Raw genomic sequence first — 23053 nt, 5'->3', positions numbered from 1 at the left:
CCCTTGGACTGCGCAGCACCGATACTAATGCGCAGGCAGGGGGTACCATGAACTAGCAGCCGTGGCTTCCCCTCACCTCCTTCAGAATTTGGAGTAGAGAGAGCCCCATTCATTCGACCCCATGCACAGCTACTGATCTTATAAACCCTAAAACATTATATATATGTGTGTGTGTGTGTGTGTTAATACTACATGATCACTTAGCTAGCTTTGGAAAGAAAGAATATTAAGCTCGAGGTTGTGAGTATGATCAGCAGAAGGAGGTTTCCTTTTATAGGCTAGGAGATGGGGAACCAAGATGTAATCTGGGCCATTGATGATCTATTTTAAAGATGGTAATATATTTATACACAAAATCTGAGGAGGATTTTCTTGTCTAAAATCTGCAGGGCGTGTTATCGGCGATATTATGGGTACTTATTCCTGAGCATCTTTTCCTTTCCTTTTTATATTTGGGCTGTGTTATTGGGCAGTGTATGAGAAATGATTACAGAGTGGGTTAGTATCATGTTTTTTTTATAAAAAAAATTAATAAAAAGAGTGTGTGATGTTTATACAACTCATGATTTTATCTAATATTACCTCGGCATTACTTGTATATGGACTTTGACCATTTGATTGGTTGAGTTCCTCTTTGGTCGAGAATCCATTTTAATATACAAGTGGATCGAGTAGATGGCACATTATCACTACCATCAAAGATAATTAAAGTTCCTTTCCGCTAGCAAGCAATGATCGGCTCCTTATATGCAATCGACTGATTGGAATATTAGATGGTTTAATACAAAGAGAGAATATCGATAAATACACTATTATATATTGAGAAATATTATACACACAAAGAGATTATACAAAATAAATTCATAAACTAATATAATTTTATGGAATCCGTTAGATTTACTTTATAATAAAAGTAAATTTACAATCTGATGTATCATATCAAGGTATATTAGATTGTGGGTTTACTTTTGTGTAACTCTTTTATGACTAAAGTATTTTTCTTATATATTTATGTGGTACTGATCAAACTACCTAAAAGCCCTACACAAGTAGTCTTTTTTCTTAATTGTGCGCACCCTCTTTAATTAATTATTGATCTCTGTGTACTATGTGATTTTATAAAATCCGTTAGATCTACTTTATAGTAAAAGTAACTTTACAATCTCATATTAGATTGTTGATTTATTTTTGTGTAATTCTTTTGTGACTAAATTATTTATGTGGTACTATTCAAACTACCTAAAAACCCTATACGAGCAGTGTTTTTTCAGAATTGCATGCACCCTCTTTAATTAATCAGAGCTGCTACGTACAGTAGGTTTAGCGCACCCAGACTGACGTGATGGCTGCAACTTGTTTTATTAAAAAAAATAAAAATTACATTGAGAAGAAACTATCAGACTACTGATGCAAACTTCTGAAAAACTCGGTTCCATTTTTCTCCGGCATTCAGCTTGATTCATTACACTGCAGTTGGACTTGAGCGCTTCAATGGCAGAAAAAAGTTGAGAGTGGTTGATTTACTTTGCAAACCCATTAAGGCTCCTGTAAACCTTCTTGCCCAGCTCAAAGTAGTGCTTGGGAGATCGACGAAGATGACGACGACGAACCTTTTTTCGACTTGGGAAGACCAGCAGAACATCAACAAGTTTGGAAGATTAAACAACCGTTTTAACGAGCTCGAGGATGAGATCAAAATCGCCAAGAAAAAGAATGATAATCTGGAGGATGCTAGCAACGAATTGATTCTCATTGATGATGAGGTGGTTCGTATCCTACTGGGGGAAGTCTTTACCCATGTCCCGAAAGAAGTGGAGTAGGATAGAACAGATGAACTCTCTGAGCTATATGTTGTCTATATGCTTGTGCTGTGCTTGTGCTGTGCTTGTGCCTCTATAGCCCTTGCGCGTTAGTCAGATTGCCGACCTTCAAAGACCAAAATGGCGGACAAGGCAGTAACCATCAGAATTAGGAAGTTCATGACCAACAGGCTCCTCTCCTGAAAGCAATTCGTGATCGATGTCCTTCATCCTGGAAGGCCTAATGTTTCCAAGACTGAGCTAAAGGAGAAGTTGTCAAGGATGTACGAAGTAAAAGACCCAAACTCAATCTTTGTTTTCAAGTTTCGAACTCATTTTTGGAGGTAAAAAATCAACTGGTTTTGGGTTGATTTTTTATTCTGTTGATTTTTTATTCTATTGAGAATGCAAAAAAAATCGACCCAAGTACAGGCTCATTAGAACGGACTTGATACCATGGTAGAAAAGTCAAGGAAGCAGCTAAAGGAGAGGAAGAACAGGACTAAGAAAATACGTGGGGTGAAGAAGTCTAAGCTTCAGATGCTGCCGAGGGTGGAAGAATAAGAAATGAGTTTTCATTTTGTGGGTCCGATGCCTGACAGGTGCGCAATGGGTGTGCAATGTCGCTTGCGTTTAGAGTTTTTCTTAATTAATTATTGATCCATGCGTACTATGTCAAAATTTTGAGATCAATAAATGATGCATGCATGCTGTACCATATATGATACGTTTAAAATGTTGAGAAATTTCATTTTATATATAAATATATATATATATATATAACACATTAAAAAAATGATACTTTTAAAGTTAAATCTAAGAGAAATAATAGTTGCAATTGTAAGTGCACAAACACTACGCAATCATTTTGAAAAAAACGAATATATACGGGACGCACATAAAAAAAAAAATTAATTTTTTAATAGTAGACCTCACTCTTTTTCAAAGCGACTATACGGCGCTTGCGCACTCCGCGACTGCATGTAGCATTAATCATAATTAATTAATACTAATTATATTTTTTTAGGTCTTTCTCCCTTATATATAAATGGAGATCATCAGCTAGTTAGCCTTAATTAATTTTAGAGAAATGACAGTTGCAGTCGTGAGTGTGCAAGTATCGTACAATTGCTTTGAAAAATGTAACGCCTCGTCCCCGTGTGTCCGGAGAGTTAACTCATGTCACCTAAAAATCATGTCTAATAACATTTTTAGAAATAACCCAGAGTCTCCATAAAATATTAACATATTTGTTTGACACAAATATCCATATTCCTACATAAGTACATATCAAGAGTACCTCAATAATACACATTAACATTTCCACAAAGACTAGAAATATCCATTACTCAAAATACCAAAGCAACATAAAATATCAACACTACTAAAAAGACTCTCCAAAAGTTCTTGTACCCTAAGGCACTTAATCTTCTATGATCCACAAAACTTGCCAATACTCCCTATCGTTGACTCCTCATTGATGCATCAAAATTATCTGAAAAATATTATGGAAAGAATGGATGAGTTATCAACAACTCAGCAAGTAGAGAACATATATTAGTATGCAAACATGATCATTTACAGAGTTCAGATTGCAAAACAAAAATACTTTTTATTTTCAAAATGCAGAGTATAACATATTATTAAAAATATCAGAGCGAAATTTTCAAAAATATTCTTATTCAAAATTTCCTTAGCATAGGATAACTGAAACATCATATCAAAACAGAATTTCATGTTTAACCCTCGTGGTAGGGTTGTGCAAACCCCTGTGGCCAACAAACAAAAATAGAATCCAAATCTTCCCCTTATTATTCTCGGAGCCCCAAGTATGCACATGAGAAAGACCATGCAGAAAATCACTTTGTTTAAAAAATGAGTGCACATAAAAGTTGGTACCAACCTAACAGAGGCCACAGTTTTACACCCGTGATAAGGTCATAACAGAATAGAAACATAATGTTATGCTAGAGATTTCAGAAATCACATCATATCTTACGAGAGTACTGAACATTTTCAGAACAAAACGGAATTAGATCACAAAAATATATTTATTCACAAAATTTCATATTCGCTCTCTTTTGTACAGTTCAGAAACAAAATGTCAAAATAAGCATGTTTATACCAATAATGACATAAAATACTTTCTTTTTATACAGTAATGCAAAACTAATAACTAAGGTAGTTTTCAAAATTTATTTTCATAACAAAACATGCATAATTTTCAAAATCAACCTCAAATCATTTTATTTTATGCAAAATATAGCATAGGAACTATGCTTACCTGAATTTCTTAACTTTTTAGAATTTTCCTCAAAAATGCCAAACAAATATTAATCGACATCTATAAAAATCATGTAATTTTTATAAATTTCAATTGAGTATTTAGGTCAATATTTAAGCCTAAACTTCTAAAATAACCTACGAGCTGAGGTAGCCGGTAGGTATCCGACAGCCCCCTTTCTGTGCAAGTGGTGACAGCTTGGCATGGCTAGTGAGTTAGGATTGTCCGATGGTAAGAATTCTCTGTTTTGAGTGAGAAAAACAGAGGTATGGTGTTGCCGACACTTTGGCTTTGGGGTGGCGGTTTACTGGATACAAACCGAGACTTTCGGTTTAGTGTTTTACGAAAAAATGATGGATGGCTGCGGTGGTGAGGCATGGACTGAGGTTCACATGGGGTGGACGAACTGGCCAGCAACAACTTGGGGGTGCAGTGGGTCACGGAAACAGATTCACTCTATTTTTGGTGAAAGAAAACGGAGGGTGATGGAGGTTGTTTTCGTCGTGTGGAGGAGACCGCAATGGAGGTAGTGGTTGGCGGCAAGGGTCCTCGCTAGCGATAGCGAAGTGGAGATCTCGGTTTGACACTTCAATGAAGAGGAGGACGAGCGGCACTTATTTTAGAGTTGAGGATGCTTAACATATGTATAAGCTATTAGTAGGAAACAAATAAAACTTATAGAAAAAGGAAAGAGGGACGTGCATGAAAATAGAAAACGGACATGAAACCGTACGGCGAGGAGTCTAGAATCGTTTCCACATGCTTGGGCTCTTTAGCCTAAAAACAAATATATCTATAATCGGCCCACGTCTTGGATCATGTATGAGATTAATGCATGAGCTTTTTACTTATGTTTTGGGCCTCAACTCAACCTAAGAAAAATATACTTGTCTCATAAATTTTCCGAGTGAATATCCACTTAGTCCATTAAAAGATTTCAAATCTAATTATCAAACCTATTGAAAAATTATACTCTGCCCAAAAAATATCTTAAGCCCGAATTCTTTTCCAAAAATTTTTACTCGCAATCCCAAATGGTTTTTTCATAACTATAAATTCAAAAATTTTGTAAAGTGGGTTTGGCTGGGCCTGGATGTTACAAAAAAAATGAATAAATACGAGACTCGCATGAAAATAAATTAATTTTTTAATAGTAGACTCCACTCTTTTTCAAAACGACTGTATAACACTTACGCATTCTATAATTATATGTAGCATTACACTTATAAATATTATCTGCTAACGTTCCAAGGCCAATGGACGATATATGCTTAATTATTAGCATATTAATTTAATTAAGTTTATTTTTCCCACTCTTGCCTGTGCGCGGTGAGCCAGTAACCTTCGAGTCAGAAATGAAAGGTTTAAATATTGCTGTCATAGATCATCACGTACACGCACCACCAAAGATTAATATATAATATTGGATTAAAAATCATGTTAATTAATTAAATTAAAGGTCAAATTAATACAAAGATAATCGCCATTCATTAAACACTTATTTCCAACCTTATTTGCAGATCGATGCATGGTGGCCTGGTGCTGGTGGGGGGGACAATTCAACATATATGATGACGCCATTCGAGACGACGACGCTTTTGGATTTTCTATTAATGCATGCATGCCTGAAGTAACTACGATATTTTGAAATATATATTGATCAATGGCATTTCGATCTTATATATATTATGGTTACATGGACGTTACATAAGCTTTCGAGCATCGATCGAGTACGTAAATCTTTTTCGGTTCTAGCTACAATGCTGTATTTGGAATCAAAACATGTGCAGAGTTTATAGAATCTAAAAATATATATCATGCCATGCATGCATGGTTTTGTCGCCTGCCCTTGTCATGTTTGCTATATACATGTCTATGCTAGCTCTAGTCTCCTTGAGTAGTCCTAAATTTTACACTTTTCTCTTTGGGTAAAAATAAAATTAATTAAAAATGATCGACATACAATAGGAGCTGGGAATATTGGGATAATATCTCATAAACTCCTCAAAAATGTACAAACGCTAAAATCCTAATTAAAATAAATATATGAGAAATTTATCCCAATCCTGTATTTCTTGACTCAAGAATATCAAGAGCGAAGACATCATACATACATGCAGCTGGTTTTGTCAAAATCATGAAAACATTGTATTCACGTCGTGTTTCGCATGCCTTTGGGCTAAACTCTAACAACTCAGGTCTTCAAAAACGGGTCTTGCGCAAGGTAGAAAAGAGTATGACTTTGAGAGGGCAGTCTCAGGGCCGGGTAACCTCCAATGCTAAAGTTAGTAAATATTCTTGAAGTATGGTAAATAAGTAAGAGAGAGTCTAGGGATCAGAGAGATATTCTCGTACTTAAGATCTACTATTTATACTACAGGCCTGAGGAGCAAACAGTGCCTGTTACCATGACGTTCGTGTTCCCCGTACTGTTCATTGTGTCAGACTTTGTACTATTTATCATGTCAGAGTTTTTAAGTGCAGCGTGGCTCTACGACGGCGTCATTAATGTGGCGTGGCTCTGAGACGACATCATTTAATGTGGCGTGTTGTCCGGGTGGTGAGCCATTAATGTAACGTGGTTATCCGACTTCCTTCTCTCAGTCTATCTCCCTTTTGGTTCGTTCATGCCTTCTTTGTCAGTAGATCAACGATTCCCCATATATCATGTCTATTGTGTGTGCAGGCACTCGAGGACTGGACACTATCCGAGGGGGAGTCCTCAGATCAACAAGTCTCATTATTTGCAGCACCATCCTTCCTATAGGTTATGTATAAAGGAGCCTCCTAATAGGTGAGTTAATGGCTTTCTGCTCTGGGCCGGGCTTAATTGAGCCTCTTGGGCCTTGAGGGGAAAATCCCCTTACACATTTGGTTTTGGTATAGTATTTTGCTTCTATATAAGTATTTTTAGATCAATGAATATTTTGACAAGAGAAATACTTTAGCTACAAAGAAATTATACAAAAGGAAATCTAGAAACTGATGTGGTTTAATGCAATACGTCAGATTGTAAAGTTACTTTTAGTGTAAAGTAGATCTAACGGATCACGTGAAAGCACGTCAATTTGTGGGTTTACTTTTGTGTAATCTCTTTGTGTCTGTAGCAGTTCTCTTTTGACAATATATTCTACTTTCCTGCAATTTTTTACCATTAGAATAAGACTCAAAACCACTGCATGGCGATAACAGAATTAAGTGAGGACTTATAAACAATGGTCATGAGCCCTAATTTTAAGGAATAACAATCCATTTCAAACTATGTAACCCATCCAAAGTTAACATATGGCAAATATCTATGACTCTAAAAATCTTATAAAAAGACATTCCGTAAGATGGAAAGACGACGGTGAAAAAATGAAAGTATTTTAACACACTCTCTTGAATATCTCATGAGATGATCAGTCTAGGTTTGGATACAGAAAGTATTTAGGCAAGCTAGAGAAAGGGGGAGGGAGGAGTACTCAATCCTTGTTATAACCTTTTATACAATCATATTTTAAAATAAGGATATTTATGTAAAAAAATGTTCTATGTCTATCATTTTGGATAATTCGCATATAGCAACAAAAATATTTGGTTATACAAAACTTTTAATTTATTTTCTAAACATCCTTAAATCTAAAAAAAAAAAAAAAATGTTGACTTTTTTATCTAATCATTACCGTAACATAAAAAATCAATACTTCTACAAACCCTGAAACAAAAACACTCTTAAAAAATTATGTTTAAGTAACTTTTTCAACTCTACTCTTTTACAAAATCCAATACAAACTTATTTTTAGAAAAAGAAAAATTATTAAAATTATTCTCTTCTTTCCCAAATTCTAATCTTAAAAAAATAAAAAATAAAAAATATAATCAGAATTCTCAAATATTTTTAAAACTCTTCATAACCCAATATACCAGCATTTCTCCTTTCATAAACCTGGCTTTAAGTTTTAAAGCGCAAAGCAGGGAGCCTTATAACACATGTTACGCACAGCAAATTAAAATAGGTCGAGTCGATTTTAAACAAGACTTGGTTGGCAGCATTGTCCTAGTACTTTTGATCCATGTACTGCAGTATCTCTATTATAGCTAGCAAGAATATAATAAGTATGCCACCTTTTACCCTGATACATTGCTTTACTACAAATACTCGTTTTAGGAAGAGGATCTATCTAGGCACGATATTCACAAAGCTTCTTTCTACAGGCAAATCTACCTTATCAGGTTGAATTTAAAAGGAACCTTTGGAAGATTTTAAGCGAGAGTGCTGTCCCTCTAACCTTGCTTCAAGTAGTTTAGCCATCAATGTATCCTCCTTCAAGCCCTGCGTCCATCTCAGAGAAGATTCACATTTTCCAGGATCTGGAGTTATTAATTTTGACATCCATTGTTGTGCTGGAGTTGCATTATCTGTTAATACAGACTGAACACAAGAATCTTCTCTGCAATTACTTTGACCTTCCAAGGACAAGGAATGACTTCGAATCGAGTTATCAAGCACATGACTTGACTTCAGTCCACTGGTTCCAACTCGTCTGCTGCATCTTTCTTGTAGATCTTCCTGGGTAGCCTCACGCATTCCAGATTTCTCAAGATAGTTTATTACATCTTGCTTTTCTCCTCCCATCTCACCCTGTTGCCTCTCTGCTAACTGGCTCCTGCTACCATTACATGGCATGGCCTTCATCTTATGTTCTTCAAACTGACCGTGCAAACAAGATTTGTTACAGACTTCATTGATTTCCCATAATCCTACCTTTTTTCTAAGCGAACTTGATTTCAAAATCTCTTTGTGATGGCTCTCTGCAGCATTATTATCCTTCTGTTTGGAGCTGCTTTTGCTTCGTTTCCTTCCAGTACTCTTGTTTAGTTCAAAGCAACATGAATCACCATTAGTAGAGGAATTTTCATCAGCTGCACTTTGAGGTGCACTAACAGTCTCATTCAAAGGAAAGGATTCTCGCGAAAGCCGACATACATTTTTTAGCTCCTGGGGTGACAAGTTACCATTTTTCCTTGATTCAGTGGACTGTTTAGCTTGAAGAAAAGTTTCTATATCAAACCCTAACTTGTCCAGGATTGTATTCTTTTCTGCAAGATCATTTTGAGCGTCCACTAACTTCATTTGCATCCGTTCATCAAGCCATGCTTCTGAAATATGGAGAATTAACCTGTCAGTGTTTTCCCTACCAACCCCATCCTTGTCAGTCTTGTGCTTTAAAGACCGGACTTCTTGTTCATAATCTCTTACTCCTTTAGCAAACTCGTCACACAAGTTTTCCAAGAGAAGCCGTACATTTCTCTCTCTTTCAAGTTCTTTCAAAGCATTTGAAAAAGATGATTTCAATTCAGAAAGCTCTCGAGCTAACTTCTGGTGCAGGCTTTCTGAGTGCTTTCTTAACTTCTTCTCATCTTCTAGCTCATACCTGATAGATCCAACTGCAGCTTTAATTCGATCTTGCTCCTTATTCTTCCTAACAAGCTTGTCCTCAGTAACTTGCTTCATCAGGTCACCCATTTCATGCCTATCTGATTGCTTCTCTTCTAGCAATTCTTTAATTCTAGCCTGAGAGCGACATAGTTCCATTTTCAATGCCTTTACCAACGATATATTGGATATTTTTTCTTCTTCAAGACTCCAGATCCGATTGAGCACCTTGAGTAACGTTGTGGATGTTTTAAGGCCATAACTTGATTCAACCATTCTAGCCTTCAAGTCTAAAGAACTTGCGGGAGTGAACGCAGGGCTATAATGTGCCACCTGTGAAAATAATAGGGTGAAATAGCCATTAAATTCAAGGATTGTTTCGAGGAGAAATTTAAAAGCTGGAGAGTAGCAGCAGTGAAGTCAAAGAATCAAATTATCATAAGGAACTTAGGGGATATGACCTTTATTATGGCAGAAACTGCAATTTTATAAAGGAAGCTTTTTTTATAAGTATACCTTCACAAAGGAAGTTAACAAGTCATCAGGTAATTTAGTTGGATCTCTTGTCACCGATTCATGATTAATTAATCAAAGATTCTTTCACCAGTCATGCTTTCATCAGCATCTTACATTCAAGAAGCTGTGAAAATAAGGTCTCTGTCATAATTCTCAAGCATTAGAGTATATGATTAATATGAGTATTGATGGTATCGGAAGAGGCAATTATAACATAAACATGAAAGGTATCAGGTGTAAGTTCTTCACTTGTTCCATTGGCAAACATTACTTGACCATATTAAATTTCATTCTCATGGTCCTTTTTTTAGTAATAAAAATTTTGTTAAAACTGTCAAAATGTGTACTCCAAGTACACGGGTTGTATGCAAGAAAAATACCTATTTAGAAAAAAGAAAGCCTCCAGACAAAACATGCAAATTCAGCCCACTAGAGTCTATTGTAGTAATCCAAAGGAGTAGAGCATTGGAAAGGAAAGTCTTGAGCTCCTCCATAGTTTGTTCAAGGTCCTCTAGCATGTTGTTCTCCTGGTCCCAATACAATGCATTTTGTGTCTCAAGGGCACTTGTGCCGGGAAGCTCTGTGCTTAGTTGTAGGCTCAACATTTTTCAAAATTCAGCTATTACATATTAATATCTATACCTTCCCATGGCAAGATTTTTCATATAATTTCTCCTCCATTGTTATTTAGCAAATTTGTGATAAAGGCAGGCTATCTCATATACATCACAATAATAACTCAAGAAAAAAAATGAAAGGAAAAGAAATAAAAGACTAAAAGGATACAATTATGGATGGCTAGGCTACATTCTTACCTCCAACGAGCTACCATAACTTGCAGGAGATAACGGCTGCAGGGCAGAATGGTTCATTTGAAGTGATCGATGCTGTCGTACAGGTGAAGCTGCAACATGCCTCCTCAACTGACTTGCACTTGCTGGCTGCAAAGGGTAAAAATCAGTATTTAGATTAAAAAAAACTTCAAAAAAGGGGAAGAAAAAAAGGAAATGACAGAAGGTTTACAGTTATAATTAGATCACAACTCTATCCCACCAATTGCTCACTAATTCCATCCATGTTGCTGCCACATAATTATTTCCTCAAAATAATGCTAAACTAGATGTAATACCTTTGCCAATTAGACCCCTCATTTAAACCATGCAAATGCTCTCTATTCCTAGTAACATGTAAACCTTTCGCATGCATTTCTTCTTTGGTAGAAGCAATTTCAAATTTCTGTTTCCAGAACTATTGATACTATAAACCCAGGAAGCAAGATATCGACAAGAAGAAAAATGCTCAAAGAATGATGCAAGGTAGGAAAACAGCAAGGAGATTTCCTAAGGAAAATTAAATGGACTAGAAAGAAGGTTACTGAAAGGGTGACTCCATCTCCATTTTAAAGATATCATTTGAATGTCCTTTGGATGGATATAAAGTGATAAATTGATAATAGTCTGAACAATTAGCAACGATGTGGTGGGTGTGGTGAAATCCTTCTATCTCAAGGGAATGCAGCAAGACAGGGCCCAAGCAGAGCCCGCTTAGTATTTAGTACAAAAGACATGAATCCAAAGAAGCAATATTTCAGCCGAAACCGAATTCTCCAAATGTACATGAGATATTACCAAGCCAGTGATATCCCACAATGCTGAAAACTTAAACCTCAGAGAAAAATTATTTGGGCTGGGAAAACATTTCTGAATGAAAAACAGAAACTAAACGAAATCCAGAACACAGGATAACCAGGTAAGTTCACCTCCCAGAAAACAACCAAAAATAAAAACCCCCAAATAACTAGCTAAACTTCAAAAAGAAAAGCACATTGGCATTCAGCAACCAGAAAAGGAGAAAGGCAGAGTAAGGCTGGTAAAGTTGTACCGAGTAAGGGGGGCTATCAGGAGGGTCAACCAAGTGTTGGGAAACCTCAAACCCCTTATGCCTGTGGTAGCGGTGACGAGGCCTAGCAACACCCTTACTCAGTTTAGCAGGCCTGAGTGGGACGTGTTGATGGGGCTGTATCTCCCAGTCCCAGAGGTTTGCGCCAAGCTTTCTGGCTGAGACTGATGCAGTGTTGTTGGGAATGGTGAGGAATTCTTGAATGTTAGTAGTACAGGTGTCATCATTCTCGTGAGATGAAAGCTCAAGCCTCCATGTGGGTGGTGGAGTACAAGGGCCTCCTCTTTTCCCTACCAACATACGGCGTTTCAACTTTTTCACCATCAATCCCTGCTTTTTGGCTTCTCTCCCCACACCTTTTTCTTTGCCTTCCATTTTAGTTTTCTTCCCCCCAGTATTCTCTCTCGCAATTCAATTTTTAATCTGTGCGTGCTTCACTGTTTTACCCATGTTTCACTTTCTTCTCTTTCCAAATCAAATGCATCTCAGTACTTCCGACCGTTCTGCTTCACAGCTAGCTTTTTTATTTTTCTTTGTTTCTCCAGTAAACTCGATTTACCCCTACGACTCTTTGGCACATCAGACGGGGCTCGGCACTCGGCAGCCACTCAAGCATATTGTTGACAACTTTGTACCTTACCATCCAGTGGGATATAAAAATGGTTTTATTTTATCTACTATTATAATTTTTTAAATTTTTATATAAAATATAATAAATAATTTAATTTTTTTAAATTTTTAAATAAAAATAATTTTTTAATAATATTTTATTCAACTTTCATCTAAAATATCACCCTTAATTCTAAAACATGGAAAATGATTTACCCATAATATTTTATACAACATATTGTACAACAATATGTTAAATAGAAGATATTTTTATAAAATATCTTATAAAAGTAATATAATTTTACAAAAATATCTCTCATTTAACATATTATTGTATAATATATTATACAAAATATTGTAAGTATACCATTACTCATACATAAGTAAAAGTGGCTGATAAAAAAAAAAAAATCTAGGACTAATAAATTGGTCATTACCTATTCTCATTATTCTTAGATAAACTAAGGGCCCATTCGGATACTTAGCTCTGTTTGACAAAACAATTGTTCTTAAGTATTTCATTCTCAAGCATTACTTAAATATAAAATATTTTTATTTTTAATTTTTTTATATAATTATTACTTAATTATTATAATTTTCTCAAAGTATCAAACAAACATAAAAAAAAATACTAGTTTTCGAATTTTAAAACAAAAATTATATTAAAAGATTATATTCAAACAATTTTTTTAACTTTATAATATTTTTATTTAATTTTTTTTCTTTCTTTTTTCAAAACTCAATAAAATATCTTAATTCAAACTATTTAGCTATTATTTACAGACATAGTACTGAGATATTCTAAATATCCAAGCGGCCCTTATATTTTCTTTATCTAAATTGATACTCTTCGCTCGAACCCATGGATTGCATATTCGATTGAGTTTGAAAGAAAAACCCTAAATTTCTTTTTTGTCAATTATTTCTATTGTTTCACACGATTTTATTATTATACAATGGAGGATTTGAGAAGAGGCAATGGAGTAACTGATTTGGAAAACAATATTTGATGGGTTTGGGCGACAATCCAATTTTCTGATTTGGGGTTGTTAGGGTTGCTACTTTTTTATTTGGATTGTGATAAGTTATGATTTTGTTGCGAGAAAAGGTGATTTGGTTGCTGGAAATGGTGAGGTTCTGTTAGTTGGAACTCGATCGCAAGGATTTAGGGATGTACTTATCTTCTTCGCATGGAAAAAATGATAAATACATAATACTTTTCACAATATATTTCATAATTATGTTTTAAAATGAAGGTATTATTGTAAAATACCATATAAAAATAACATCATTTTATAAAAATATCCTCATTTTATATCATGTATTATGAAAAGTATATTTGTGCATGTGTATCATTACTCTTTTGATGTTTATTAAAAAAATTAAATACGTGGCTGACTCACGTCATTGGTGTGAGGTGTGGGAGCCTTTGTATAGCAGAAATATTCTAACTTTTTTAAATGTCGCAAATTTATTCCAAACATCATGTACTACATTGTGCAAATCAAGTTGAGAGATTATCATTTTTAATTGAGACCGTATTCAGTCAAAAGTTTTTTAAAGAGATTTTATATTTACAATATTCTCAAGAGCGGTGCTACTCTACTGTTTAGAGTAGTCTGCTCTAAGTGACCGTTAGGCTAAATTGATATTTTTTTTTCATATATTTTTATCATTTTAAAATATTTTTAAAAAATATAAAAATAAATATCAATATAATTGTCACTTTAATAATGATAAAAATTAAAATACATTCTCTCAAATTGAGTGGAAAAAGTATTATTTTTCTATTGGTATCATACGACATATGCAAAGATACACAGCTAGACTGATAGACCGTACGTGTATTAGACAGTTCATTTTTTTCATTGCTTTTCATTAACAAACACGTGCATCGATCGCACAAATATAATAGTTTTTTCTGAACAAAATCAGATCTTACAACACTTAAAGATATGCATATTTATACTCAATGATTATTACTTGTATATAGTATATAATATAGAGCTCACAAAAAAAGTAGAGATCAATCGACACTATTATGATTTGCATAGGATATTGCATTATCGTACTCTTTCTATATACACACATATATATATATATATATATATATATATGCTATGCTTGAGTACTGTGCGTCCTTAATTTTGAGATATAGGGAAGGTTGAAAGGTTAAGAAGCTTTTGACCATGCATGCATGCGCGTGGATGCATGGCACGACGCATGCTGCATGAAATGCACCCCGACCGACGACGGTACGGAGTGCTAGCTGCAAGTGGGGTGGGGGGGAAAGATTAAAGAGTACATGAGCAGTGGTCGTGCGGTTTGAGCCAGTACTTTTGGTGCATTGGGTATCTTCAATTTGGTGATCCAAATGAGCTGAAACCTAAAATCGTATATAGAAAGAAAGAAAACTTGGGATAGATTGATGATGCCGGTGGTCCTGCGTACAAAGATCTGTCAGAAGCATGCAGGCTACACTTTTGTGCTGCATCATATTAGTACATCAACGTGGGGACTTCTTTGTCTTTTTGTCATTCTTCAATTCCGAACTACAACCGTTACGTAGGAAATAAAGGAAGGACCATCGATCATGCACCAGAATCAATACAAGTACTACTGCATGGACCACTTGCATGTGTGGTGGGTTAGGCTTTCTTCCTTCCAAGATTGTGGTCCAAAGTCGTTGCTTTTTCTGTCCTGTTTGCAAAACACAATCATTAGTGTTTTAAAGTTCCCAACCAACATCTCTTTTTGTACGAAGTAAAGCTAGAGATAATTGATCTTAATCAGGATGATCACTTCAGAATATGATCTTGATCCCCACACGTTCTCATCTACCTATACTTGACAACATGTAGTCCATTGATTGTGATGATCAGCTTGTTTTCCGTGAAAGACATGCAACGTCGAAAGGATAAGAAACAAACACCATTTATGTTGTAGCCCCCGCAATATTGATCCATTACAGGAAAAACAGCTTTCTTTCAAACTGAACCAGTTTCGTTAATAAGCTTTAGGCCGTACATGGGCTGGGCGAGGGTGCATGTGTCATGCATGTAGCCTGCAACAAGCAGTACTTGCTGCAGCCTTGAGACTCCATGCATGCATGCTTATTTGATCGATATATGGAGAATCTACCAAGTTTCTCTCTTTTTGTTGTCGTTATATAATATCACACGGCTAGACTCGTATGTACGTGTCAGACCTCAAGCCAAAAAACTGCAATGGCTTTGATTAGGAAGAACTTTTATTTGGGGAAGAAAAGAAAGAAAGAAGTTAGGAAAGAATCTTCTGCTATAAAAACACTTACATGCGGCTGAAACACTTGCGTAAACTGACTGCAGTCTGCTGCAACTAATTATTCAAGTCAAGATTCAATTTTTGTGGAGATTATCACATATTTTTGGAGGAGTTAGCCTGCCTGCCTGCCTGCCATTCCATCAAGATAAATTGTATAGTGATCTTGAGAGGTACAAAGACATGATATTTTTAGCTGTCAAGTTGTGTTTTCAAGCTGTTAAATGTCAGAAAGAGTTAATTCTGCAAGAAGGACGTCGACGACGTTGGACACTCCATTTCTCCTTCTGGAATTGGAATTTTAGCCATATTTACAACGAAATTTCTCCTATCTGCAACTCATGAACATCTAATAATTATTAATTGTTATTAAAAACCTGGTTTCATGATGGATGCATGCCCTCATTCATTTTGGACTGATCATCAGTTAATGATCAGGACAACTTTTTCAAACAAAGAAAACCAAAAAAGTTATTGTGACAGATCGAGGAAGGCAAATATTAGATGTGCATTAACTTTTGTGGGGCCGGGCAATTAAGTAGACAACAGAAGACTGATCATATATAGGTTTTTTTCTGGCGATGCAAACTACCTTATTAAAGAAAATAATAAAAAAGCATTATATTTCATAGCTTTCGTACAGTTATTTTTATGTATTTTTTTTTATAGGTGAAGATAATTATTTTATATTAAAAAAATAATGTAACCAATCATATTAATAGAATATAATTTAACAATTTTTTTTTTTTAGATTGCAAATTCTTATTAAAACAAATGACTGAAAATCTTGTTAACATTCTCCTATAATATTTGTTAGAATAATGCTACGTACAGTTTCATTTGAAGATTACAATGCAAGTCTATGTAATTTTATCTTTAAAATTTTTTAAAATTATAAAAATATCCTTTCTAAAATGATGTTTTTTCTCATTTAATAAAAGACCTGTACATACAATCTCTAAGTGAAGACTACAAATAAAATTTCTCTGTTTGTTAATTAGTCCAAAAGGCAAAGAAGGTGCATGATCCAATTAGTGGGCCGTCTTAGCAAGAAGTTACCATGTATGATAGGCCCAAACTAGGTTTTGTCCAATTGGTAGTTAATGGCCCAGACAAAAACGAGAGCTATCATTTATGTGACTGGCCCATAAAACTAAAATTGAGGGAGCCTGGAAGGTTGAGATGAATTTTTATTTTTATTCCAATAATTTTTTTGACTTGTGAAATTTAGGTTAAGAATTTGGTCCTTCAACCATAAGGAAAAGTCTAAGTAACGTCTACGACTCTTAATCAACTTTATAATTACTGCTTCTTGGAATCATTATAAAATTCAGGTAGATTGCAAAAATTCAGTTCTACCTGGTAAGTAATCAATTGGGGACTCCATTCTCGACACTTAATACACCTTTATTATACTCATTTGCCTCTATCAAACTTCTCCCACTCGATGTGGGTTTCAGTGGCACTACAAAATAAACGGCTTTTTGCGGCGACCTTTATCATCGCAAAAAGTGGGTTTTCTCGTCGTAGTAGATCTTCTTCGGCGAAAATTTTCCACCGTGTATTCATCGCAAACAATTCATCTGGGAAAGATTCTTACAATGGAATGTATTTTCGCCTTAGATAAGGTAGAAGTTGCGGCGAGTTACGTCTCTGCAAATTGTGTCAAATTGGGTCAGAAAAAAATTGTCAACCATGGTTAGTTATTGCTGTAAAAAAGGTGACTGGAAACCAACTTTTCGTAAAAATTTCAAGTCCTCTAGAGTTCATTTCATATGACTGCAGAAAATATTGAATGACCATCATTTATGAAAAAGAAAAGGCAAAAGTAACTTTGCAAAACTATATGGGTTTGACATAGCAATTATAAACAACTTTGCTAGCATCACAAATGACACAAGTTGTAGGAAACATATTTCAGCTCCACCTAAATAGAGGTCTGACCTCCTTTACTTCTAGCCCTTCACATGGTGTCTGCAATACATTGAAATACAAAGTGATCAATATTATTAACCAAACATCAATTGAGGGTTAAAATTACACCAAGTTTATCTGTCCATACCCATCAATATTATTCAGCAAACATCGATTTAAGTTTCTACCCAAAGAGTCCTGCATTCACAGTGATAGTAACATATGAGCTTTTTAATATAAGAATCCTACATTCATAATGATAGACTGATATTCAATATTGAGAATTTTACAGCTATTTAGAATGTTTATTGCTTAACAAGTTCAGGTCACCCCTCTCTTTCCCTTTTAAAGTGTCAGGTTAGGAATCTAGGAAATGTGTCTCCCTTTCCTTGTGAAGCATGTCAAACTAGTAAACATCATCATGTGTATTTTGCACCTCGGGTTGATAAACGAGCATCGAGTCCTTTTGAATTGGCTCACTCTAAGATATGGGGACCAATCAACATTGAATCAAACAAGTTTCAGTATTTTGTCACATTTATTGATGACTACTCTCGTGTGACATGGGTGTTTCTGATGAAGGAAGGATCTGAACTTCTTTCCATATTCAAAGTGTTTTGGAAAGAAATTAAAACCCAATTTAACAAAATGGTTCAAATTTTGCATTCTGATAATGCTAGAGAATATCAATCTAGTGACTTTGCTACTTACTTAAGTAGCAAATGAATTGTTCATCAACCTTCATGTTCTTATACACCCCCAACAGAATGGCATGGATGAACGCAAAAATCATCATTTGTTAGATGTAACCCAAGCACTTTTACTGTACATGCATGTTCCTAAATGATTTTGGAATGATGGTGTTGTTACTGCTTGTCATCTTATTAATCGTATGAATTCATCAGTTCTCGATGGTTCCTCTCCCTTTCTCCATCTTGTTTCCTTCATCACCACCATTTACCCTTCCTCCAAAAATCTTTGGGTGTGTTTGTTATGTTTATAACCTTGGCTCATGTTTTGATGAGCTTGATCCACGTTCTACCAAATGTTTATTTTGTTGGTTATTCTCGGACTAAAAAAAAAAAACAGTTTTTCACTTGCAGATCGGCTGGAGGGACATCAAAACCCATGTTAACAAATACCTAAAACTCAAGGACATACTAGAGCACTTCAAAAACAAGTTAAGCAAAAAACAATCTATCCAGATCTATCTATTCTACATTTTTTAAGCAAGAAGGGCAACAATTATAACATCGAGGGAATGAGTCAACAGAGTGAATTATTGAATAATAGTCGCTTTCAAGGTATACTGGCAAATCCTGAGTGAAAAATGACTGCATAACTATTGGTGATCATGTATGAAGCATATATAGTCTTATTCACATACTAGAAGTTGCAGTAAGCTCTATGCATGATACACAAATGTGAACTGAAGTTACAGCCATTACAGCCTAAAACCAAAGAGTAAGTCCTAATCCCAACCAAAAAAAAGGCCTCATCCACAGTCTAAAACTCAACTTCAAGTTATCAAAGAAAAAATAAATTTCATTAACCAAAACCAAGCAAAACAAAGAGAGAGAGAGAGAGAGAGAGAGAGAGCATAAACGAACACAAAGAACCAGCATGAGCCAAAAATAGGTTTGAAGCCCCTAACAAAACATCGACATCGACAACCTTAACCAACTTCCAAGCTAGAAATCAGTGAAACAACAAGAAGCCATTAATCAATACAAAGCAAAAGAAGAAGCATAAAGCCAAAACAAACCCGCCGAGAGAAATAGAAAATAGAAATCCCAATGTCGTTGGTTGAGATGCAACGGTTAGGGCTTTGGAGGAAATAGAAAAGAACATGAGAGAGAGAGAGAGAGAGGGAGATGAAGGATTGAGAGACTCACCGGCTTCCCTCAGTGGCAATGGCACGGCAGTGGTAAGGGCCAAAAGAAAACTCAAGAGAATGGAGAGAGAGTATCGGGCTGGGGAAAAAAGGAAGAAGGGGGAAAAGGCCACCTTTTTATATCATAACTATTTGCGGCGATTCTTTGTTGCCGTAAAAGCAATAGTGTTGTGATTTACGCCGCCCCTTTTCCGGCTGATTTATTTGCGGTGACAAAAAATCGCACAAAAACCTTATTTGTGGCGACTTTCTCACTCACCGGATCGAAAATGCGGCTACAGTTAAAAAACGTCTTTTTACAACCAAATCTTACTCGCCGCAAAAGATTTTGGCCGCAACAATCCCTTTTTCTTGTAGCATGAGGCATTAAAACTGACTCAAAGAGGATAGCGAGCGCGCTTAATTTATTATATATGTATGTTAAAACATGCACAATGGTCACATTTGGGAGTTTGAGGAATATCACACGGCTTAAAGAATTTGGCAAGCACTGAAATATAGGGAGACTTGAAAACTACTTACAGTAAAAAGTAGCGTCCGAAATAGAATATTGCATCCAATTTATTTCAGTCACTTTGAAATCCACTGGTGAGAGCTCTTCATCTGCTACCGCCATCAACTGTCCTGTTCAAAAATGTTATATGGATCAGCATTAAAAAACATAGATGATGGTATTTATGTAGCTTAATAGCCAAAACGATTGGTTCTACAGTTTACACCAAGACTTAACAGATGGAAATAACCTATCCAAAACAAAACAACAAAATAAAAAAAATAAAAAATAAAAAAAAAAAGAAGCAAAGGTTTGAATCATTTTAGCATTTTTTTTTTTGTTTTTAGATAAGACACTACTCTAATTTTATTGATATATTCGCAGTTGTGGCGGATTCATATATAGTGTGGTTACAAGAAGCTTGAGGGTACAAAAATTCAAAGCCAAGCTCAACAAAATCTAAACAAAACAGCAAACAGATAGCCATGCAAAACTATAAACAAAAAAACTGCTATCCCTGAAGAACTACAAACAGCGACCACACGGCCCTGCAAAACTACAAACAAACAAACTCTATATAAGGAAGCAAAAGCAGAATAACAAGCCATTTTAGTCATTTTCCATGCCGTATCTTTGAACAACTACGGTAAAGATCTCATTGAGCAATTCATGTCCAAATGGATTGACCGATAGATGGATAAAGCCAGCTCAATTTACATATAAATACGGCAGGGTTTCTAACAAAAGCCTTTTTATTTAAAAAAAAAACTAATGCCATCTAATCCAACCTTCTTCACATCATAGACACTGAAGTCTCATGACATAATAGAAACGCAAGCCCAAAGGGCTAGGTTACACTACCAGGCTGAAGAACTTAAGAGAAAAGCATTCTACTTCCGCTTGAAAAGTTAAATTGCCTGATAATGTAAGAAGATGATGTATAAATAAGTAGCAAGTCTTTTTTATTAAAAAATAAGCCCAATGTCAAAGAGTGTGGTACCTAGCTACATTCATTCTTTTTCCACATCAGTATCATTCTAGACAGTGTTGGCTTCAGTTCTCTCTCCAAAAATCCCATTTAATTTCTATTCAGATGATGATGTAAGTGGGGTACCCAGCTACATTCATTTTTTTTCCACATCAGTGTCATTCTAGACAGTATTGGCTTCAGTTTCTCTCACCAAAAATCCCATTTAATTTCCATTCAGATGATAATTTTTCTTACATCCCACTCTCCCCACCTTGGTAAATAGAAGGGAAAAAGAACAATGCAACTCTGAAACGCCTTTTTACCTCGACTGTCTGAGCTCTAACCTTTATGAGAGGCCAATTATAAGTCCTCTATATACGGAGCTATACCGCTCCTAGCTATTGTTGGCCTTTTCTCAAAAAAGACTAGACTACCATTTTGTTGAGAGATACCCAGTCTCACAAACTGACAGACATATATCCTCAAATATCAGATGTGCATCCCCCCAGTCTGTCTGAATCTACATTAGTTGTGAGACAGTTTCCAATTGCGGGTACCTTAACTATATGGTACTGCCTAACATAACATGGGCTAAAAACTAGGATGTGGCAAAGCAACCATGGTTTCATTGCTATTCCATATATGGGTTTACTCCTAAAGATCTAATAAAGATTCATATCCTTCATATAGAAAATTTCCAAAAACATAAAGATTTTCATTAAACCAAAAAATACAATCTTAATCCAAATGTGTCTTTTATCCTGTATCTGGCACAAAGTACATCCAAAAAATCAATAAATTAATCACCCGCTATAAATCCCCCGAATAAAGACACAGCTATGGAGAGAGAGATTCTGATGAGAACGGTTAGACGCAAACCCTCCAGTTATGAACAGAATCCAATGGGTATAAGCAAATTGAAAACATACCAAACCAAGAACACTCCCAATGGTAGCATTAACTTGCAGATTACTTTCTCGGACGGAAGCCAAATGAGATTTTTAAAGAAAAATAAAATGGTTATATATTTCGTAACTTTCCATTTTTCTCTGACCTAATGTTCTTTTCGCGCCTGATTTAGTTGGTGGGGGGGGCGTTTGTCAGCTCTCATAACGAACCCCGACAATTTAATTAGATGGTTATGCCGACGAAGTTTGGCTTGACGTAACAACTACCTAGCTTTGGTTCGGTCCGAACCAAGATGTTCGTATTTTGTTTGAATTTTGCCATTCCAACGTAAATATGCATCAATGCATGGGTTTGGAAATTTGGATGTCCATTTATTTCTTGGAAAGGCTTACTCCAAAATATTTATTTCTAATTTTTTTTTTTTCCTTTCACAAAGTAAACTTTCTCAGAAACTTAGAATATGTACTCAGTACTCCCCAATCAGTTCAAACCAAACTTTTAAATTTTGATATATCTATCTGATCCTGCAATTACTCAACGCATAATAAAACTTTTTACGTACTTTATATGGATGAATATTATAACAGGGAAATTTGATCATTGAAAAGATAATAGATACAACAAAACAAGATCAAAAGTCTTTTCCTTTCTTTTTATAAGATGGAAGTATACTATAGAGTTATAATTTTGTGCTGATTGAATGTAACGCCCACAGATCCCGCTTGGGATTGGATAGAGACTAAAGTGTCTGGACATATAACTCAAGGTCACACACCCCTCATTCGTGACAGTTAACATGCAATTCACATATCATGTTTCTAGCAGTATACAATAATCGCAGTGAAAAAATTCATTTCTAAGAAAATGTTTGAGCAATTAATTATGGTACCAAAATAAAAATATCTATATATCCCAAAATACTTGTTCAAAATCCTCCAAATACAAAATAGGGGTATTAAACTACAACCCATGTTACCAAGTTCATCATCATTAAAAGACATAGTTATATTGTAAGCGACATATAAATCATTTGAATTTCCAAGTGCA

At 35.3% G+C, this 23053-nt stretch overlaps 1 protein-coding gene, 1 long non-coding RNA gene and 1 pseudogene across 2 annotated transcripts; 1 reads left to right on the top strand and 2 right to left on the bottom strand.

Annotated features, from left to right (window-relative positions):
* Positions 1-1923: 1923 nt before the first annotated feature.
* LOC121247617 lies at positions 1924-2377 on the top strand (annotated as a pseudogene).
* A 5681-nt stretch (positions 2378-8058) lies between these two features.
* LOC121247616 (uncharacterized protein At5g41620-like) lies at positions 8059-12492 on the bottom strand. Its single transcript, XM_041145993.1, has 3 exons — positions 11900-12492; positions 10834-10959; positions 8059-9835 (listed from the first exon to the last, which is right to left on the bottom strand). The coding sequence occupies exons 1-3, from the start codon at positions 12290-12292 to the stop codon at positions 8306-8308; spliced, it is 2049 nt and encodes a 682-aa protein (XP_041001927.1). The 5' UTR covers positions 12293-12492; the 3' UTR covers positions 8059-8305.
* A 5052-nt stretch (positions 12493-17544) lies between these two features.
* On the bottom strand, positions 17545-22292 carry LOC121247615. The gene is made up of 3 exons (XR_005937264.1): positions 22027-22292; positions 20157-20258; positions 17545-17605 (listed from the first exon to the last, which is right to left on the bottom strand). It is a non-coding gene; the product is annotated as an uncharacterized LOC121247615 (long non-coding RNA).
* Between the last annotated feature and the right edge of the window lie 761 nt (positions 22293-23053).

The sequence above is a fragment of the Juglans microcarpa x Juglans regia genome, chromosome 1S (assembly GCF_004785595.1).
Source record: "Juglans microcarpa x Juglans regia isolate MS1-56 chromosome 1S, Jm3101_v1.0, whole genome shotgun sequence".
Lineage (NCBI taxonomy): Eukaryota > Viridiplantae > Streptophyta > Magnoliopsida > Fagales > Juglandaceae > Juglans > Juglans microcarpa x Juglans regia.
This window is presented reverse-complemented; position numbering and strand designations above follow the sequence as displayed.

Bases quoted from the DNA above. Each gene is read 5' to 3' on its own strand.
- LOC121247616 (XM_041145993.1), bottom strand. From the start codon at position 12,292: ATGGAAGGCAAAGAAAAAGGTGTGGGGAGAGAAGCCAAAAAGCAGGGA. The intron at 10,960-11,899 runs GTACAACTTTAC...TACCCTTTGCAG, and splicing joins CTGATAGCCCCCCTTACTCG to CCAGCAAGTGCAAGTCAGTT. The intron at 9,836-10,833 runs GTAAGAATGTAG...TTATTTTCACAG, and splicing joins GTTATGGTAGCTCGTTGGAG to GTGGCACATTATAGCCCTGC.